This window comes from Pyrgilauda ruficollis, unplaced genomic scaffold (assembly GCF_017590135.1).
Source record: "Pyrgilauda ruficollis isolate IOZ18807 unplaced genomic scaffold, ASM1759013v1 scaffold138, whole genome shotgun sequence".
NCBI lineage: Eukaryota > Metazoa > Chordata > Aves > Passeriformes > Passeridae > Pyrgilauda > Pyrgilauda ruficollis.
In genome coordinates this window covers 449,175-471,561 of record NW_024512321.1, presented here as the reverse complement: position 1 = coordinate 471,561, position 22,387 = coordinate 449,175, and the positions used below count along the sequence as shown (strand labels likewise).

Sequence of the window (22,387 nt, the reverse complement as noted above, 5' to 3'; positions counted from 1 at the left end):
ATATATATTGATATTTCTTAAATATTAAGTAATTGTAAATTACAAAGCAAACCATGTTTCCACCTTCCAACTGCTTTTAGGGTATTCTCTTCTGATGGAAAAGCCCAAGAAGTTGTGGAGCACAAACACAGGAGATGATCACATCCTCATTTTTTCTGAGCCAAAAGATAGAAAACATTTTGAGTTTAAGCATCTTGAACGAGAAGATGGAAGATACAGCAGACATCAGTGTTCTGCCTCTTAATTATCATTCAGAGCAATAAACAGTTATTATGCAATTTCTTGCCTCTTCACCAGGGGCACATTTCCAGCTGGAAATGCTCAGTGCACAATTCCGTGTCACCTCAAGGCTGGAAGAGTCAGAGATCTGTGCAAGGTCCATGGAACTGAGGTTTTCCTGACAAGGGGTCGTATTCCATCATGTCATGGCATGCTATACATGGATTCACATTTAAGCTTCCAAAGGACCCTGTTCAATTTATCATTCTGTGGCAGTGGCTACTGGTAGATGTTGTTCCCTTTCTCTCATAACATACTTGTTCAAATACTTAATTGCATTTTTAAAAAAAAGTAAAATTAAATTAAAACACAAACATCTGAACAAAGATCCAGGTTTTTTTTTTTTGTTTTGTTTTTGGTTGTTTTTTTTTTTTTTTTTGTGGTTTTTTTTTTTTTTTTTTGTTTTGGGGTTTTTTTGGTTTTTTTTTTTTTTCTTTCTCTGAAAAGTGTGCTGCTTCTTTATCTTTTCTTTCTCTGCTGTTGACAGTGACCTCTCTGGAAAGAAGTCTTCGATCCCTGGGGACCTCGAACGATACTCAAGAGCTGCAGGATGGACTGTGAGTTTATTTTAAATTGTTGCAGATCTTTCTTTGTCCCAGCCTTTTCATTTTTTCCCCCTCATCTATCCTCACCCTTTCTTCCATCCTTTTATTATAGCTGGACACCTTTTTGTCAGGATTACTTCGGTTTTTTTCCATTTGTGTTGGTGATTAATGGTGCTAGGATGTGTATTGATCGTATAAAGCTTTGCTTGTGCTGGTTTCAGGTGGCAGATAATGGCATGGAGATAAGACAGAAAAGATGACACACGGTGAAAGAGGGCATTCTGTGGCTCTTGGATGTGTTATTTTTCTCTTGTTTGTTATTTTTTTGATGTTGGGGGTGGTGGTTATTTATTTTTAAAGTGAAGATGGAGTAGGAAACTGTGCTGGTTTTGGCTGGGATGGAGATAATTTTCTTCACAGTAGCCAGTGTGAGGCTGTGTTTTGGATTTGTAATGAAAGCAGTGTTGATAATCCAGGGATATTTTATTCACTGCTGAGCAGTTCTTACACAGAGGCAAGGCCCTTCCAGCTTCTCACCCCACTCACCAGCAAAAAAGGAGTGAATGAGCAGCTGTGGGAGGTCAGCTGCTGGCTGGAGTTAAACCAAAACAGATGTTTCTGTAGCTTTTTCTTGTTCCTTTTCTTTTATGCCCTAGTTCTACCTTGGCCTAGGTCCATAGACCCAAGAGGAAAGAGAAAAAAGAGACCTGTGACAGAAGCATGTAGTGACAGGACAAGGGGGAATGGCTTCAAACTGAAAGAAAATAGATGCAGACTGGATATTAGGAAGAAATTCTTCCCTATAAGGGTAGTGAGCCCCTGGCACAGATTTCCCAGAGAAGCTGTGTCTGCCCCATCCCTGGAAGTGCCCAAGGCCAGGTTGGATGGGGCTTGGAGCAACCTGGGACAGTGGAAAATGGCCATGGCAGGGGAATTGGAACCAAGTGATCTTTAAGGACCCTTCCAACCCAAACCATTCCATGATTCTATGAAAAAATAAAAGAGGGAGAGGATATTTTGTAGGAGGAAAAGCATGTTGTGGTGTTGGAAGCTGCATCACAGCATCACGTGGTGCAGCACTGACAAAATGAAACTTGATTTGCAGTTGCAGGAGACACAGTTCATTAAACTCCCTCTTCCAGAGCTGTGTATACACAAACATGTGCAGTTAGCTCTCCTTGTATGTCTGCTAATTACAGAATTCAAATGACTTCTCCAAATGTAGCACAATTTATTAAAGGTGCCTCCCTTCAAGCACCTTGCAGGCAAAAATCAACTGTTTAGGGTATGTCTCTGATTTAATGTGTGTGACTACTCTTCCTGCTGAAATTTGGCTTGAAGAAAGATGAGAATTTGATGTTTATTTCTTTATTTGCCTGATGGACTTGACTGACCTTCTTTATGCAATATAAACTCTCAGACCTGTTTGCAATGTCTCTCCTTTCCTCTCCAATTCATTGCTTTCATCAGGGCATCAGATCTGCCCTAATTCACAGATACCCTGTTTTGCAAACAAGAGGATTAAAAATAGTAATTGTCAGAAGATTTGAAAGTAAATTTAGGAGATTGGAGAGGATGTAAGAGTAAAAAGTCAGCCTGTGGACATCGATGGAATCAGGAAAGATGTTTACATGTACAAAATTATTTGCAGCATGAAGCACCTTAATAACTGCTGGAGATCCTTAACCCAGAAAAGACTCTGTGTCATGCAGATATTGTGTTTGCTCTCCTAAATTATTCTTTTTTTAAAAAAATTAATTAAAGAATCAATTCCTTGACTCTTCAGAGCACTCCAGAAACATGGCTAGATAATTTTCCTCTTTCCTGAGCAGTTATATAAATAGATGCATAAGGCACTAATTGCACTAATTATTTTTTGATCTCGGAATTATTGTTAATTGTCCAGATAGTTAAATGCAGGTTTTTAAAATTTTAACCGTGCTTCCCTACCCCTGTCATCAGCCCCAGAATTCCTCCAGCTGTCTCCTGGTTCATCCCCTCTCCCCATGGCCCAATGGCCCTCCCATTTCTCCCATTTGGCTTCTTGTATCTCCATACAGAGCAGTACCAGGGTGCTTTGCTGAGGGGGACCAGCAGCTCCCTTCCCTTCAATCCTCCCTGTCTGTCATCCTGCCCTAACACTGACGTGTCCTTCCACTGCCCCCCTTTCTCATCGCCAGGCAAACAGCCTCGAGTGCTCTACAAGAACTTCTGCTTGTCTCTCCTGAGAGCTGCACCAGCAAAAAGCAGCGTGCCATGAATCACTAGAGCTGGCAGGGCTGCATAGATCTCTGCTCAGGAGGGTCAGCTCTTCAGGTGAGACCTTTGGGGCAGTGCTTTCTGCTTCCACGGCTGCAAATCATGGCTTAATCTTCCTCCTCTGCCACTTGACCCCTTTCCTTCAGAGGCTGATGCATGTCTCTCCTTGAACACCCTCTGGCTTCGAAGATGGGAGCAGTGAGGGAACATTTGGCAGGTTTATGGCCCTGGCTGTTAGGATAATGATCCTGGTTTTGGGTATCTAAGTAGTAAAATTGCCACAATTTCTGCTTCCTTGTTAAGTGGCTGTCACTCTGCCTAAAATGAGGCTGCCTAAAATTAGGCAGATGAAGGAAGGCAGAGTGTTTGGGAATAGGGATTAATGGTGGGTTGTTCTGCCACACAGGACATTCAGCTACTTTGGACTGTAAACTGCAGAAGTTTTTGCTTACCTAGCTGCAGGGTCCTGATAAAACAGAAAAAAAACCCCAAAGTTACCTGTTTCTGTGCGAAATTCAGGCAGACTTTCTGCCTCTTAAGCACAGGACTCACAAAGACATCAGATGAGGGCAGGATTCTTACTGTCAAATTGGTCTATTCCCTTTCTGAAATGGTGTCTCTGCTTTTGAGAGCTGAGTCTTTCAGGATAAGGATTGTATCTGTGGCAAGTTAATTTGGGAGAGTTCATCCCACACAGAGTGCCAGCTCTAGTCAGTGAGACACACTTGGCTGCTGCTGTGAGCAGGGTATGTATCAGACCCAAAGTGAATAATCCTGGTCGAAGCTCTTCCCAGAGCCAGCACAAATATTTGTGGGCTGCATGCTTGGAGCTGGATGTGCTGGCAACTGAAATGTAAATGCCCATACAAAGCTCTTGGCTGAATGCAACTGACTCTGGATTAATTGGGAAGGGAGTGGGAGCAAAGGGAAAAAAGGTGCATGGAGCTGGGGCGAGGAGCTAAGGCCAGGAGGCAAAGCTGAGGCTTTCTCCAGTGATGCAGGAAAAATCGACTGATTTGTTTTCTCTCTGATCTTTGGTTTAATAATCCAGGCTTCCAAGGCGTTTATCTGCCTCCTTAGCCAGAGTGTGTGGGATGAAGGGGTTCTCCAACATTAGGCACTGAAGGTAATGAGTTTTTAATTTAGGCAAACTAAATTAAACACCCAGGTAGAGCACCGTCTCCAAGAGACAGTGAAAACCAGTCTCCTTTCTTTTGAGTGGTGCAGCTCTTTGGTCTCCCAACATTTTCCACAAAGTGGCTGGAAATGAAAGCCTCCCTGTAACCTGGACAATGCTCTCTGAGAGATGTGTTAGAAGAAGAAGGAAAAAAAAAATTTAAAAGTCTTTCATTTTCAGACAACCTGACTCTGTCTTATTGTGATCTCAAGAAAAGCAAAGTGGCCATGCAGGCTGCGAGAGGCATTTGCTGACTACCTGTAAGCCATCAAACTGAGCTTGAAGTGGCAGTGAAAGGTCCTTGATGTCCTTTTCTTGGAGGCTGGGTGGCTGCAGAAGTGATCCAGGCTTTCCAAACCAGGCTTCTGCACTGCTCACGTCAGAGAGGAGTTTGTCACTTTATTGGACATTTGGTCTTGTGTCACTGCAAGGTCAAGAGGAATAAGAGCATTGAGTCACAATCACAGTTTTTTACCATTTTCAGGTGTGTCTGGGATGTAGCCCATGAGTCTTCACTCCATGAAGGATTTTTGCATCCTTCACTAATCAATAGCAGAAGAATTTGCCTGTTTAAGGAGGAGTTATAAGAAGGATATTTTTGGGGCTTTTAGCACTGATGAGATTTTAGCACTGATGAGAGTTACTAAAAGAAGTGTTGATTTCTCCTGATTTGAGAAAAAAAAAAAAAAAAGACTATTACCTTTCACCTCACTTTTCCCACCGACATTAATTTTTTTTAAAGGTGCACATCACCGAAATATGTAGGATTTTTTTCTTGCACCTGAGAAAGGGCTCAGCTCTACATCTGTACAGTGTGAGAGAACAAACCTGCTTTTCTGATGGAACTGATACAAAATCTTGGTTAAGATGGTGCAAGGCAGAGAATTCCTATGGCCACAAAGGAGTTCCAAAGCATTTTCCAAGTGGGGAAGATGAGTTTGAGATCTGAACTGCTTCAGGGTGAGACAACTCAACAGTCCTGGAAGAGACTGAAAGTGCAGCTTTTGCGTTGTTGCTCTTACTTGTTTTTTGGTAAAATACTAACTTCACTGAGCACCTCTTTTCCTTGGGCATGCATATATAGATTACTATATTCTTTACTGGGATTGAAGGGAATTCCATCTTCCTCGCCCTTCTCCAGGAAATTTACATCATTACCAGCAGATTTATTTGGGAGCAGTAAAATCAATTAATCTGTTTATTTTGCCACCCTAAAACTGATGGAAGCCTAGGGTGAAGTATTGTCAGTTTGGGGTGAAGTATTGTCAGTTTGGGGCGCTTTTGGGAAGAGAGGCATCCCTTTCCAAGACTGAAGCCACGAGCTCTTCAGGGCTCTCAGGCTCAGTCTGAGGTGCTTTGCTGGATTTGTAGAAGCATTTTTGACACATGCTGACATTCAGGATAGAATCAGTAAGTTTGTGACAGATTGGACTCATCTGTGAGTCTTGCTTGGCACAGGTTGTTGCATCTTCTTATGGATAAGAGCATAAAGGTGGTTGCAGACATTTTCTTGGTCTCTGGGCTCTGTCAAGCTTCAGCTCATCCTGGCAAGGTCAGAGAATTGTGGAATGGTTTGGGTTGGAAGGGACCTTGAAGGCTGTGTAGTTCCAGCACTCTCCTTTCATGGACAGAGACACCTTCCACTAGATCAGGTTGCTCGAAGTCTTATCCAGCCTGGCCTTGGACACTTCCAGGGATGGGGCGGCCACAGCTTCCCTGGGAAACCTGTGCCAGCGTCTCAGCACCTTCACAGCCAAGGATTTCTTCCCAATGTCCAACTTAAACTTGCCCTTCTCACTTCAAAGTTATTCCCCCTTGTTGTGTCACTCCATCCCTTGTCCCAAGTCCCTCTCCAGCTCTCCTGGAGCCCCTTCAGGCTCTGGAAGGGGCTCTGAGCTCTCCCTGGAGCCTTCCCTTTTCCTGGTGAACACCCCCAGCTCTCCCAACCTGGTTCCAGAGCAGAGGAGCTCCAACCCTCAGAGCATCTTTGTGGTCTTCTCTGGGCTCACTCCAGCAGCTCCACATCCTCCTGATGTTGGTGACCCCAGAGCTGGACACAGCACTGCAGGTGGGGTCTCACGAGGTCATAGCAGAGGGGGACAATCCCTCCCTTGACCTTCTGGCCCCACTTTCTTATGATGCAGCCCAGGATGTGATTGGTGACTCTTGGAGCTGTTGAGGTTCCCCAGGGTGTCTGAGACAGGTTGGCAATTTTGGCACAAGACTTGCTGCTGTTTCCCTTCTGAAATGGCAGCTTTAGGTGTGGTGGCACACTGGGACATCTCAAGTGACACTCCCTGATTCAAAGGAGGGAGCTGGCACTGGTATTTCACCTTCAGGGTGAATGATTGAGGTGGCTCAGTTTGTTCCCTCCTAACTTATATTACACTAATAAATGTAATAACCCTTGGCTTTTTGGGGGAGAGCTGTGGGGTCATTTGTAGCTTAGCTAGACCAAAGGGACCGTTGGACATTCCCCTGTTCCTCTGGGTGCTCAGGGAGGCTGAATAATTCTCCTCATGGCTTGAAGCCAACCTGCTGCAGAGGTGGATGGATCCATGCCCATCAGCTTTTCTCAATTGACATGAAACAGTAAAGGCTTTTTTTCCTCAGTTAGTTTTATAATTTATGTGTATTGTTTCCTTCTTCTTTTCTCGTTTCACCATTATGATTGATAAGTTGGAGGTATAGCTTAAATTTATTATTTCTTTAAAGCATCTGTAAAAAAGATTTTAATTCCTCTGGAATTCAGATCCATTTAGAGCAGAATGATGTTTTAAAGTCATAATTTACAGAAAGAAGATTTGTTAAAGTAAATCAGACAGAAGCTTTTAAGTGTCAGCATGTTTAATTAAGGGTAGAATTTAATAATGTTTTATATGGTTTTGTTATACTGCTTGTAGAAGCTTTAAAAAAAAAAAAAGATTTCCATAAATATTTTGAAATGTCGTTTTGAGTCTGTTAATATGTTAAACCCTTCAAAGTAATACCTTCCCTGTTCAACTCAAAGCAGTCGGATTAACTTTATCTATCCCCCATTTATCGCTCCTGGCATCAATTTCTGACAGGAAAAACCTTCTAGGTTTTGGCAGTAAAAATGGGTTGCCAGACTGCAACATTTGCATTTAACTGTATAATACACTCGCTGCCTTAATAACTGTATTTATGTGACAGATCTCACCCTTAAGAATCCCAGAGCTCCAGATATGTGACATCCCTGTGATAAATTACAAAAGCTGGTGATGAACTGCAGAATCCTCCAATGATGATAAATTCATACACTTTTGAACTGCCTGCCCTGCTTAGAGAGGTCCTTGGAGTATCCCTTCACATGCTCGAACAGTTTCTAATGGCCACTACAAATCAATCTGTCAGCAAAGTTTTGCTTTTCAGTGTTTTTCTCCCAAAATTGTCCTTGCCGGAGTTCTGAGGTGGCCAGAAACCTTGGTCAAAGCAAAAGTGTCTTCCCACATCAAGATGGGCTGTGGATGTAGGCTGGGCATTTTAAACCCTTTAGTAATGGAGCAGTGATTTTTTTTTGTGGCAAGGGATGGATCCTCCAGGAGATGACAAGGAATGGTGGCATCTGGGGGATAACCAACAATCTCTTGAATGTCTCTTACTGCTGCTGCTGTTTATGTAAATTTTTTTAATGCTTTCATGTCTCAAGTTATGGTTTCTGTCCTCTCCTCAGTGCAGTGGTGGGTCAGAGAATCACAGAAAATCACAGCCTGAATGAGGCTGGAAGGCACCACAGTGAGCTGTGTTGTTCTTCTTCACATTCAGGTGGAACTTCCTGGGCATCAGTTCCTGCCTGTTCCTCTTGTCCCATTGCTGGGCCCCCCAGAGCAGAGCCTGGTCCATCCTCTGGCACCTCACTGCAGGCACTGACAGAACCTGATGAGATCTCCTTTCCAATTGCCTTTTCTTGAGGCTGAACAGCCCCAGCTCCCTCAGCCTTCCCTTGTAAGAAAGATGCTCCAGTCCCTTAATTATTTTCGTGGCCCTGCACTGGACCCACTCCAGGAGCTCCATGTCCCTCATGTCCTGAGGAGCCCAGAACTGGACAGGGCACTCCAGATGTGCCCCACAGGACTGAGCAGACGGGCAGGATCACCTCCCTCCATCTGCTGGCCATGCTCTTCCCAATGCACCCCAGGATCCCTTCATGGCCACAAGGGCATTGCTGGCTCATCGACAGCTTCTTGTCCACCAGGACCCCTTGTTTTCCTTCTCAGAGTCAAGGCAAGAACAGCACACTCGATGCTGGTGAAAGTTGCATTGATTTGGAGCCCAAGCCTTCCCACACATCCTTGTTTCCATCTCCAGGTTGCAGATTTGTCCACTGGTTTTAGGTCCAGCTGGTTGTACATCAGGGCTGTGAGGTCTCCAAGGGGGATGAGGGGCAGGAGAAGTTACCTCTGAGTGAGCCCACATCCTTGCACATCTGCTCCAAGGATCTGCAGCAGTGTCTCATAGTCTTTATGCCATTTGGGGCACAGATCTGGGTAAACAATGAGGTATTTTTTTGTCTTCTGCCAGTGACTAGATACTGGAAAAATAATTCTTCTCCTCACCCCATTCCCACCTTTGGTGCCCCAGGTGAAAAGTGTTTATTCCTGTGGCATCCCACCCTTAAGGGAAGGGAACACCCAAGATTTGTGAATACTTGTGGTCCAAAGGAATAGCAAAATCCACACAATCTTACAAAGATTCTTTAGTAAATTGTACATTTAGCATGGAAATCAGGGTAAATTAGGCCCTGACTTCCTGTCTAAGCAAAAGGCATTGGGTTTGTATAAAAGGGTAGGATGAAAAGGAAGAGAGAGAGATGGATTAAACACAGGGAGAAAGGGATAAAGAGAGGGAGAAAGAGAGATCACCAACACTGATCCATCTGATGGGATGTCCAGGATCCTGGAGTGTGTCTGTGCTCAGGCTTCACAGGGTTACCATTTACAGAAGTTTTCCCTGCTATTTTCTCTCTTTCCATGCAAATTGATTGTCGTGCACAGCCTGTCCTTCTTGACCTGTCTGGAAATGGATCAGAGTCTTCAGAGATCTTGGATGGTCTTGATCCCCCCAACAATTTGTCCCCCATTCCCAACCTCATTCCTGTGCCTGCACTGTGCTGAGTTGTGTTACCTCCAGGAGCCAAAACCAGGATATTTTTCCCAGAAAAGTGCTTCCCGACCTCTGCATGGCCCTTTCTGCAGCCACATCCTTTTCTTTCTCACCACACATTATTACCAACAATCCTTGCTTGGCTCCACGACCATCCAGCTATCAGTTTTTGGGACATTCACATTATCCCCCCTTATCTTCTATGCTCCTCTATTTTGCATTTTGGAAGCCAACTGCATCCCCCAGCGAGCACTCTATTTGTAGCATGAAAATTTTACGCTACCAGAAGTGTGGCTGGATATTGCAATGTGTAAAAATATTGTCATGTTTGGGGTTTTTTCATAAATTTATTCTTAGATGTTTATCTGGGAAAAGCTGATTTCACACTGATGTTGTTTTTATTTTTTTGTTTTGTGGGTGACAGAAGGACGAAGAAATAAATAGAATAAAATGTTCATTCTTTTTTCATCTCTTGGGCCACCACACTAGTTTTGCTAATTTTTCAGAAGCCTTTCTGAGATTAATCATTAAAAACTATGCAAATTTTCATTCTTAATATTACACAAATAGTAGCTTTTTAATTTGGAGTTTGCATCTTTTGACATTTTCATGTATTAGCAATGAAATGTGGGATATGATTAGTTTAAAAATTGGTGTTTCAAGTCCACAGAGGAAAATTCATCCTCCCTCACCTTGAAAAACAAACCAGCTTCAGATATTTTGCCTCTCTCCTCCTGCAGAGTTATAGAAAGTGCAAGACTAGATCACATTCTGTTAGCATAGCCTGCAGAGGGAAAATAATTTTATATTTGGGTTGAAATATCCACAGGCAGGAAGTTTATCTAATGACTTGAGATCCTGACTGGAGTGACTTCCCTCTGGCTCTCTAAGTACAAGTTTTGTAAATTTTTTTAAGGCCAAAAAAAAAAAAAATCTTCGAGCGGGGATAGGACAACTGCATGTTTATGGTGGTTGGTGGTTTTTAGTGCCATCCGTTCCAAATGGAGCCATGCAGTTCATGTGGATTGGCCAGAGGGACCTGTGGGGTGAAGTTTGTTTAGGAATTCCTGTGTGGAGTGAGCATTTGTCAGGGATCTTTCTAGAAAGAGAGAAAGAAATAATCTCAGAGCAGAGTACAGGGATTCGCCAATCTGTTGCTCACTGGGGAAGTCACTATGGTATGATATGGTATATCTGCATTTTTTTCTGCATTGGTTTGGTGGATAGCTCCTTTCACATTCTGCTCCATCAGGAATAAACCCTTGGAGCAGACACCTCTCCATCTGCCCACTGCAGGAGGCACTCCAGGGGTTAGGCAGATCTTCATGTTATTTGTGTGGACATTGCCTGCTTAAACCGAGCAAGGAGATGTTTTTTGGCAAATAACACTTCCAAGTTCAGCACTACTGTGAGGTCAGAGGAAAATCATACAGCCACAGAATATCTTGGGTGGGAAGGGACCTTAAAGATGATCCAGTTCCAACCCCCTGCCCTGGGCAGGGACACCTTGCACTAGAGCTAGAAACTCATAGGGGATTTGGTTTAAACCCCTTTTCCTGCCTTGTTTGAAGTGAAAATGGGTAAGGCAGAGCAGGATGATCTTTGGGAAAATGTCTTGGAGAAATAGAAGTGGATAGTGCCAGGTGAAAACAGAAAAAAAGAACAAAAGAGGAAAGGGGACTGAAACTAATGCAATATTGACTGGTTGTTACTCATGTCACAGCTTTTTGTCATATAACGTGAATTAACTGATTTACTCCAGAAAATAATTGTGATCAGCCATGGGTCCACAACATCTTCTTGAATAACAAAGCTGAAGGTCAATTGTTCAACAAGCAGATGTGTTTTTTGAAATAATTGAAACCTTGAGGGGATTATATGTGTTTACCAGGATATTTTATATTGCTGTCTGCTTATATTCTTTGTTCTCAAAACACAGATGCAATTTGTACATGGAGACTTTCCCTGCTTGCATCCTGTGATCTTCATGCATTCAGCCTTGCAGAATAATGAACAAGTAATGTCATGCTTCTTTCCTAGACTGCAGTGTCAAAAAATGGGAATTTTCTTTCTAGATTGAAGATAATGAATGGGGAAAAAAAAAAAATCTTACTTCCCCAGTGTACATCCTTAGGGATTACATTAGCTGAGGGAGAATTTTCAACCTTTTTTTGAAGTTATTTTTTTTAGTATTGATGCAGTAAATAATTGCAGAAGGTTCAAACTGCACACTTGATTCCCTGCTCTTTGCAGCAGTAAACAGCTCCATGAAGTTTGAGTGGTTTTGAGTTTTGAGTGCCATGAGTGCTCTGCCACTTGGTCCCATGGCAACAATGATGCTATGAAAGGTGCAGACAAAGCAAACTTGTTACAACATTCAACAGTGTTTTGTTTCAGCTGTATTTCTCCTCTTCTTTCCTTTAAACTGCAGGAAATGTTAACCCTGTGTGCCAAAGTCTTGTCTAACACACTTTTGGAGGGTGTTATAAATTATAATATACCCCCTTTTGGGCAAAAAATGGAAAAATCTGTTGCCTTGAGAGGAGGTGATTATGGCTGGAGTCCAGTCTTGCTTCTTGGAGGAAAAACCTGGGGAGGAATACAAACACAGCAGCAGGAGATGGAGCAGCAGCTTTTGTTTCTGCTGCTGAATCCCAGGAGGTGCAAACTGAAAAATCCTGGCTATGGCCAAAAATAGAATGTAGCTGATGTGGTGAGCTTGTGTTGAGGTGAACGCCCCATGTGTGGAGACACAAGGCTTGACTCCATTTCAGAAGGTTGATTTATTATGTTATATATTATACTAAAATACTACATTAAAACTATACTAAAAGAACAGAGAGAAAAGAAAGATCAGAAGGCTACAAAGAACAGGAATAGAATAGAATGCATAACAAAACCCTGTGACTGTTTACAGCCTTGGCACAGGTGGCTGTGATTGGTCATCAATTGAAAACAATCTACATGGGTCAACTGAAGATGCGCCTGTTACATTCCACAGCAGCAGATAGTTATTGTTTACATTTCTTTCCTGAGGTTTCCAACTCCTCAGGAGGGGAAAAATCCTAGGAAATGATTGTTAATAAAATATCATAACTACAAGCTTGTACCACCCTTCAGTCAAAATTCTCCCCCTAGATGTGTTTCTGGGTGTTGTGCAGGACCTCAGGGTTGCAGAGGAGGCTGATGGAGGGGGCTGACCAAAAGGTGTAAAAGAAAAGGGGTGGCACAAGTTGCTGTTTGATCAACTCAAAGGATGCTGCCTGTGGGATGGGGGAAGGTAAATTGGTGTCACTTTTTCAGGTTAATTTGTCCCTGGTGGCAAGTAGGGAATGAGAGCAGAATGAGAGCCTTGCACTGCAGTTGGAGGCATGGATGCAGCTTCCGCACCAAAAATTCTGGGTTTATTTCTGAGCCCTTCACAACAAGAAAGACATTGAAGGGCTGGGATGTGTCCAGGGAGGAGCTGGGGAAGGCTCTGGAGCAGCTGAGGGAGCTGGGGAGGCTCAGCCTGGAGAAAAGGAGGTTCAGGGCAGACCTTGTCTCTCCACAGCTCCCTGACAGGAGGTTGTAAACAGGTGAGGGATCTCTTCTCCCAAATAGCAAGCCATAGGATAAGGGGAATCAGCCTCAAGTTGTGCCAGGGGAGATTTTGATTGGATATTAGGAAAAATATTGTGCATTATCAAGTGGAGGCATGGATGCAGCTTCCGCACCAAAAATTCTGGGTTTATTTCTGAGCCCTTCACAACAAGAAAGACATTGAAGGGCTGGGATGTGTCCAGGGAGGAGCTGGGGAAGGCTCTGGAGCAGCTGAGGGAGCTGGGGAGGCTCAGCCTGGAGAAAAGGAGGTTCAGGGCAGACCTTGTCTCTCCACAGCTCCCTGACAGGAGGTTGTAAACAGGTGAGGGATCTCTTCTCCCAAATAGCAAGCCATAGGATAAGGGGAATCAGCCTCAAGTTGTGCCAGGGGAGATTTTGATTGGATATTAGGAAAAATATTGTGCATTATCAAGAATTGGAACAGGCTGCCCAAGGAAGTGGCTGGGTCCCCATCCCATGTAGGGATGTAAAGGACACACAGACGTGGCACTTGGGAACTTGGTTTAATGGTGGGCTTGGCAGTGCTGGGTTAAGAGTTGGAGTTGATTATTTAAGGGATCTTTTCCAACTAGAATTCTGTGATTCTGCAGCCCTGACAATGCAAAGCCCTCTGCAGCAGGAGAAGTTGGGGTTGTACAGGGCTGACTGGGGCAGAGCAGGGCTTTGGGCACTCTTAAAGTAATCGTCTGTGGATGGGCTCCCAGGAACTGAAAGTTTTGTGAAATCACCACTTTGGGAGCTTCCTGTTCAATGCAGGATTGCAGTGATTTTCCCACGTGCAGTTCTCTGTGCACTTTTTTGTTTCCTTTCAGTGAATTACCCTGTAGCAAAGCCTTGTGCCTGAAATTTTGGCTGTGTTCATGGTACTGCACACGAGTGCAGTTGTGTTATTGTACAGCCAGGGTAGAGATAAAATCATCTCAGCTATTTCAGCTGGTGCTGATGGATCATTTCTGAATGAAAGAGGAAAGGGAGGGGAAATGGGAGAAAAGGAGGGAAAGGGGGAAAGGGGAAGGAAAAAAGAAAGAGAAAAGGGGAATGGAAAAAAGAGGGGAAAGGGAAAATTAAGGGAAGGAAATGGGAAAGAAAAAAGGGAAGGGGGAAATAAGTGAAAGGGAAAGAAAGGAAAAGGGGGAAGAAAGGAAGAGTGAGGAAAAAGGAATGGGAAAATAGGGGGAAAGGAAAGGAAAGGAAAGGAAAGGAAAGGAAAGGAAAGGAAAGGAAAGGAAAGGAAAGGAAAGGGATAGGATTCTAATGCAATATTGACTGGTTGTTACTCATGTCACAGCTTTTTGTCATATAACGTGAATTAACTGATTTACTCCAGAAAATAATTGTGATCAGCCATGGGTCCACAACATCTTCTTGAATAACAAAGCTGAAGGTCAATTGTTCAACAAGCAGATGTGTTTTTTGAAATAATTGAAACCTTGAGGGGATTATATGTGTTTACCAGGATATTTTATATTGCTGTCTGCTTATATTCTTTGTTCTCAAAACACAGATGCAATTTGTACATGGAGACTTTCCCTGCTTGCATCCTGTGATCTTCATGCATTCAGCCTTGCAGAATAATGAACAAGTAATGTCATGCTTCTTTCCTAGACTGCAGTGTCAAAAAATGGGAATTTTCTTTCTAGATTGAAGATAATGAATGGGGAAAAAAAAAATCTTACTTCCCCAGTGTACATCCTTAGGGATTACATTAGCTGAGGGAGAATTTTCAACCTTTTTTTGAAGTTATTTTTTTTAGTATTGATGCAGTAAATAATTGCAGAAGGTTCAAACTGCACACTTGATTCCCTGCTCTTTGCAGCAGTAAACAGCTCCATGAAGTTTGAGTGGTTTTGAGTTTTGAGTGCCATGAGTGCTCTGCCACTTGGTCCCATGGCAACAATGATGCTATGAAAGGTGCAGACAAAGCAAACTTGTTACAACATTCAACAGTGTTTTGTTTCAGCTGTATTTCTCCTCTTCTTTCCTTTAAACTGCAGGAAATGTTAACCCTGTGTGCCAAAGTCTTGTCTAACACACTTTTGGAGGGTGTTATAAATTATAATATACCCCCTTTTGGGCAAAAAATGGAAAAATCTGTTGCCTTGAGAGGAGGTGATTATGGCTGGAGTCCAGTCTTGCTTCTTGGAGGAAAAACCTGGGGAGGAATACAAACACAGCAGCAGGAGATGGAGCAGCAGCTTTTGTTTCTGCTGCTGAATCCCAGGAGGTGCAAACTGAAAAATCCTGGCTATGGCCAAAAATAGAATGTAGCTGATGTGGTGAGCTTGTGTTGAGGTGAACGCCCCATGTGTGGAGACACAAGGCTTGACTCCATTTCAGAAGGTTGATTTATTATGTTATATATTATACTAAAATACTACATTAAAACTATACTAAAAGAACAGAGAGAAAAGAAAGATCAGAAGGCTACAAAGAACAGGAATAGAATAGAATGCATAACAAAACCCTGTGACTGTTTACAGCCTTGGCACAGGTGGCTGTGATTGGTCATCAATTGAAAACAATCCACATGGGTCAACTGAAGATGCGCCTGTTGCATTCCACAGCAGCAGATAGTTATTGTTTACATTTCTTTCCTGAGGCTTCCAACTCCTCAGGAGGGGAAAAATCCTAGGAAATGATTGTTAATAAAATATCATAACTACAAGCTTGTACCACCCTTCAGTCAAAATTCTCCCCCTAGATGTGTTTCTGGGTGTTGTGCAGGACCTCAGGGTTGCAGAGGAGGCTGATGGAGGGGGCTGACCAAAAGGTGTAAAAGAAAAGGGGTGGCACAAGTTGCTGTTTGATCAACTCAAAGGATGCTGCCTGTGGGATGGGGGAAGGTAAATTGGTGTCACTTTTTCAGGTTAATTTGTCCCTGGTGGCAAGTAGGGAATGAGAGCAGAATGAGAGCCTTGCACTGCAGTTGGAGGCATGGATGCAGCTTCCGCACCAAAAATTCTGGGTTTATTTCTGAGCCCTTCACAACAAGAAAGACATTGAAGGGCTGGGATGTGTCCAGGGAGGAGCTGGGGAAGGCTCTGGAGCAGCTGAGGGAGCTGGGGAGGCTCAGCCTGGAGAAAAGGAGGTTCAGGGCAGACCTTGTCTCTCCACAGCTCCCTGACAGGAGGTTGTAAACAGGTGAGGGATCTCTTCTCCCAAATAGCAAGCCATAGGATAAGGGGAATCAGCCTCAAGTTGTGCCAGGGGAGATTTTGATTGGATATTAGGAAAAATATTGTGCATTATCAAGAATTGGAACAGGCTGCCCAAGGAAGTGGCTGGGTCCCCATCCCATGTAGGGATGTAAAGGACACACAGACGTGGCACTTGGGAACTTGGTTTAATGGTGGGCTTGGCAGTGCTGGGTTAAGAGTTGGAGTTGATTATTTAAGGGATCTTTTCCAACTAGAATTCTGTGATTCTGCAGCCCTGACAATGCAAAGTCCTCTGCAGCAGGAGAAGTTGGGGTTGTACAGGGCTGACTGGGGCAGAGCAGGGCTTTGGGCACTCTTAAAGTAATCGTCTGTGGATGGGCTCCCAGGAACTGAAAGTTTTGTGAAATCACCACTTTGGGAGCTTCCTGTTCAATGCAGGATTGCAGTGATTTTCCCACGTGCAGTTCTCTGTGCACTTTTTTGTTTCCTTTCAGTGAATTACCCTGTAGCAAAGCCTTGTGCCTGAAATTTTGGCTGTGTTCATGGTACTGCACACAAGTGCAGTTGTGTTATTGTACAGCCAGGGTAGAGATAAAATCATCTCAGCTATTTCAGCTGGTGCTGATGGATCATTTCTCTATATAGACTACTGAGCCTTCCGAGGTAGCAGATTGCAAATGGGATTTAATATGGGTTGGTATTAACTGCTGAGATGTTTGAGAAGGTGGGCAAGACAGCTGAGTTATTTACCAAAAAGCAGGTGACAGCAGCAAGTTGACAGGAGATTTAGATTATAACATTGATAAAGCTCCTCAGTCTCTCCTGCTTGATTTGCCACTGGAGTAAGAAGGAAAATCCAGCTATGTCACATTGTCTGGAGAGCAGAAATGAAAGCAAGTGAGATTATTGAATTGCTGAGCATGGAAAATTCCCCCAAGCCTTGCAGAATAATGTATTTTAGTGATGCTGTACAGTTTATAAAGGTCAGTTTGCACTTCAATTACAAATCCAGGTTTAAAGGTTGTAAAGGACACAAGAAAAAATAGTGATTTATTTCTTTTTTTTTCTTTTGTAATTACTTCTTGGAATGCTGGTAATATTTCACACTCATTTGTAAAAAGATTTCACAGTACTATAGCAACAGGCATTTTAAAAGCCTCAGTAGAAATGCTGAAAATCTAGGTCCTAGTTTTATTTCTTCATTTTACAGATGCGGAAAGAATCCTTGTGAATTTTTAAGGTTCTACAGTGAATTAATCCCAAAGTTGGGGAGCAGTCTATTATGAAAAGCTCAAAGTCAGATACCAAACCAAGTTGGTTTTTTTTGGTTTTTTTTTTGTTTTTTTTTTTTTTTTTAACCAGCATTCTGGTTGTTAATCATCTTTATTGACTATGATTTCACACAGACCTGGGAGTGCAGGCTCTTTGCATCCTGGTTAATTCTAGAGTTGACTGAGCTGACAAGAGAAAAGGTTTTCTGCGATGAGCAAATTACAAGGGTGAAAAAAAAATTAATAACCTTTTCTCCTCCACATTCCTGCTTGGAATAGGGTAAGAAATGTGAGTTTTAGGTAGGTGAGGAAATGCACTTTACCCAGGCACTCCCATCCCACGGATGGCAGCAGTCCCATGGCTCCATATGAATCTGCCTTTCTTGGCTATGCCTGAGTGACCGCACTGCTAACAAGCCATAAAAAGAGACAGCAGGGTCACAGGGTAAAGGTTGCTGCATTACAGGGCCAGAACATGCTAATTACAGCCCTGAAAAGTGAATTTGAGTGGATCTCTGTAAATTACTACGTTCTCAGGCTGGGAGAGGGAGATTTTTTCCCTCTCGCAGCAGCTGAGGGAAGCTGCCTCCCTTGACACGTGTGCTGCAGCCTATTTTATGCGTTTCTCCGTTCCACCAATTATGCCTGTGAGATGGACAATTAAAAAAGCATCTGTTTTTACAGCAGAGCACGGCTGCCTCTGGCATTTTATGTGCCACAGCGGGTCTGTACCTAGGGGAGGAAGATGAGGGATGGAAAACGTGGTCATAAGGAAATAAAAAAGAAAAAGAAGTCTTTGAAAGTGCTCTTCTAGAAGCTGTTGGCTGGGTGTGCAGCCCCTGAACTGCCTGGCTGGTTTTAACACAGCAAAATGCTGGGCAAAGGGGTGGACAGCAGAGTTGGTGGGAAGCTGGTCCCTGTGGTTTGGGCTCTTGGGATAAGAGGTGGGGTCGTGACACTGGAAATGTTTTTGGGCACCAGAAAATGCAGGTGTCACCCAACACAGTTCCTGTAACAGGCCCACAGCCTGAGGAAGGAACTGATCCTTCCAGCCCTGGAGAAGCAAGGATTGATGCATTAGATAGAGGTGATGCATTTCAGGGTGATTGCTTTTCCCTGTCCTGCCGTGTAGGAAATTCCAGATGGCTCATTGCTATGGAAGGAAGGAGAAGCTAAAATATACAGGACAATATTTGTCGGGTGTTTTCATGTGTCCAAGCCTTTGGGCTGGGGGGGGGGGGGGGGGGCGACGGCAAGCTAAAATATACAGGACAATATTTGTCGGGTGTTTTCATGTGTCCAAGCCTTTGGGCTGGGGGGGGGGGGGGGGGGGGGGGTGGCACATGAGACACCCTAATTCCAGGAGCTGATCTCAGCTTTAGGTGACTCCCCACAAAATTCATTCCCAAACCCACCCACTTCCAGTAACACATCACTTCCCACCATGATTTCTTCTGTATAGGCAGGTGTGGGCTTTTGGATCTCAGCTCTTCCCAAGTCTGAGCTCACTTTGCACGGTGAGCCAGGAGAATTTGGGAGATGGGCTGTGATGCTGGCACCCAGTAATCCCAGTCACACTCAGAGCCTTGGCCACTGCCCGAGGGAGAAGTGCTCCAGGACACGTCACTTCTGCTGTTCAGTGCTTATTAGTCACAGCCAAGGAAATGTCAGCTATGTTTCATCCTAATTTTTATGAAGCCACTGGGGCTCATTTTCTTTCTGCTCAAGCAGTGCAACCAACATGAATTATTTTAGCATTTACTTGTTTCTTTTATTCCAGGTACATAATTATAGATAAATTATTTATGTAGGTGTGTACATATATACGTGTGTCTATGTACACTACACAGACATTCTTAAATAAATATGTTAAACATCTTGTTATCCATATAAAATAATCATTTCGGGTTTTTTTTATTTTCACAACACACACAATTGTCTTGTGTGTTGGTGTGCCTGTTAGAAAGACACATAAATTGAGGCATGAAAAAATATTAGGTGAAAAAAGATTGGGATTTTAATTTATCTAAATCCCCTTTCAGGGACACAGATTTGTGGCCAACAGAGCACTTGCAGTTCCTGGTCCTGCTGCAGTTTTTGCTCCCACTGAAAGGTTTCCTCCTGCTCCAGCTTTCAACACAGAGGTAACAGATGCAAGAGTACAACCTGCTCTAGTGGAAGCAGGGGGGTTGGAAGTAAACAGTCATTAAAGTTCCTTTCAACCCAAACCATTCCATGATTCTAATGAAGAGATAATTAATCAGTTATACACGTCCTATTCTATTTCTAGTATGTAAAGTTCATTAAATATTGAATATTTTAGCATTGGACTCTTCTCTCATTCAGGGCTGCTGACCAGTTTTTTTTTTCTTCATTGTTTAGAAGTGAAATGAGTATGTAGTAAGTACTCTTCTCACACTTGTCAACTGGCAAAATGCTGAATAAAGAGGAAAGAAAAGGATGTTTGTGCTTGTCAGTGATGCTTATATTCTGTTAAAAGCAAAACACATTATATTTTCTTGTGAAGATATTCCTGAATCCAGCTGCTAGACCACAGAGTCACTGTGTAGTAGAAAAAAAAATTTAAAATAAGTGTATACATACTAATTGTCATTATGGTTCTGATCAGAAATCCAGAGCATCTCTTTATTACCATTGCCCAGATTTCCTTTTCAGAGAAAGAGCATTTACCCTAGACTGGTCTGAGCAATTTTCCCAATCTACCCATCCAAATAATACACACAAAACCACAGCAGCACCTGCTTCCCTCTCTGCATTCAGCAGGGGCTGCGACATGGAGAGGGCTGGGAAGATCTGGTTTATGCATGAGTTGCTGTGCCTGCTCAGCAAAAGGAGATTATTCCTGTGCAGATGGGCAGTGTTCCCAAAAAAATGCACCTTGGTGGATTGCCTCTCTCATCCCTTCCCTTCCACCTCAAGGCAGGTGACAGCTACCCAGGATAAAAGTCATTTATTGCTGGTAATTGCACAGAGTGTGGTTCCATTATTTACAGGTCTGCTGCTCATGGGGGACTTTGCCTTGGACTGTGTTCAAGTGGATCTTTTCCCTAGATTTTGGAGGGGACTGGTCAAAATCAATATGAAATTTTTGCTTTTCAGCTCTAACTTCTTATTATCTTCTAGAACATAAGAAATTATTCAATGCTGATTAGGCTTAAAATAAAGAAGCTGTGAGAACAAAGCTCTTGTGCAAAGAGCTGCTCCCTTTGTTGTATAATGCAGGATTCTCTGAATAGTTCACCAGGAACCCTCCTGGCTGGATCATGGCCAAATCTGCTGCTTTTGCATGTTGATTAACACCTGGACAGGAGAATTTATGGAGGGGGATTGGAACTAGATGATCTTCCAACCCAAGCCATTCTGTGAGAGGCTCCAGAGTTGCTGGTGTGACATCCCTCTGCGAGGTTTCTCTGTACAGAGTTTTATTAACATCAGCAGGAGCTGTTGGACCTATGGAGAAAATGTGGTAGCTTAATAAATGATGATCCAGGCAGCCTTTTATTCGTAAATGATGGTGCAGATGAGGGCACAAAGAGGGGAGTAGGATGTGAAGGAGGCATTAAATCTGGCATTTGTAGAGTGGGAAAATCATCAGCATGAGGGGGAGCTGGAACGTGATGGACTGTTTATTGTGAGAGAGGAGAGATTTATGATGAGCGTGTGAACGGCTCACTGTTTTCCCCATTGCCTTCTGTTTTCGTGGAGGGATAGAGTTTCTAGCTGAAATCAAAGTTTGCCTAAGCAGGAACAAAACAGTGTTCAGAGAAACCAGGAAAAAAAATAAATAACGTAAGTAAAGAACCTCATATGACATTTTAAACTACCCTTGGCACGGTGTAGGATGATTGTAAAATTGCAAAGATGCCTAGAAAACACAAACTCGGAATAATTCCTGGGTGAAACAAGAACAGGATTGGCTTCAAAAGAATGCTGTACATAATGAAGTCAGATAAAGCACGGAAAGCTGACACCATCCTTTTGTTTGTACCCATAAGCATCATATTTGCTCTTTTCAGGCCCTTCCCTCTCTCATCAATGGGGTTAATAAAAATCACTCCTTTCTTTCATGACCTTTCCTATGGCTTTTATAGCTCGATTCCTTCCACGTTGGTGGATGCAGCAGCAGATTTACACTCTGGCTTACTTGCCTTGTATCCTCTGCATCCTTATTTATTGTGCCTGTGAATTCGCTGTGTTTTCTGGGGCACTCTTCTTAATGTTTTGCTGGCTCAAAGATTTGGTCTCATGATGAGCAGCTGAAGGAGCTGGGAGTGTTTAGCCTGGAGGAAATGAGGTTCAGGGGAGACTTTACTGCTCCCTACAATTAACTAAGGAGGTTGTGGTGAGGTGGGCGCCAAACTCTTATCCCAGGTGACATGTCAGGATGAGAGGAAATGGCCTCAGGATACACCAGGGGAGGTTTAGGTTGGGTATTAGGATAAAAATCATCATGTAAGGGGTTGTCAAGCATTGGAAAAGGCTGCCCAGGGAAGTGGTGGAGTTGCCATCCTTGGAAGTGTTCAAAAAACAGGGGACGTGGCACTTGAGGGTGTGGTTTAATGGTGAACATGATGGTGGTGCTGGTTGATTAATGATCTTAAAGGTCCTTTCCAACATTAAAAATTCACTAGTTCTGTGATCTAATACAATCATGTGTTATGACTTTCTTAATTAAGTGCTGATTTCATGGATACTTCAGTTCCTTGTGACACATGTCTGTACAGTCTGAGCTGTGTGTATGATGGAACATTAAACTCTGGCTTTTGAAATCCAGATTGGTGAGAATAAGGACAAGCAAGCAAAAAAAAAAAAAAAAAAAAAAAAAAAAAAAAAAAAAACAAACCAAAAACCAATCCTTTGTTTTCTAAAAAGCCTTAAGACTGGCTTCACAGCTATCCCAATCCAAATTTTATTAAAAGGAGAGGTTTAAGGAAAAAAATGTTCTGTACA

At 43.1% G+C, this 22,387-nt stretch overlaps 1 protein-coding gene across 1 annotated transcript in view; it reads left to right on the top strand.

Annotated features, from left to right (window-relative positions):
• TSNARE1 (t-SNARE domain containing 1) overlaps positions 1–22,387 on the top strand; it is a 452,796-nt gene that overhangs the window by 158,720 nt on the left and 271,689 nt on the right. The window contains exon 8 of the mRNA XM_041459558.1: positions 767–836. Coding sequence (XP_041315492.1) covers positions 767–836 — 70 coding nt within the window. The remainder of the gene's footprint in view (positions 1–766; positions 837–22,387) is intronic.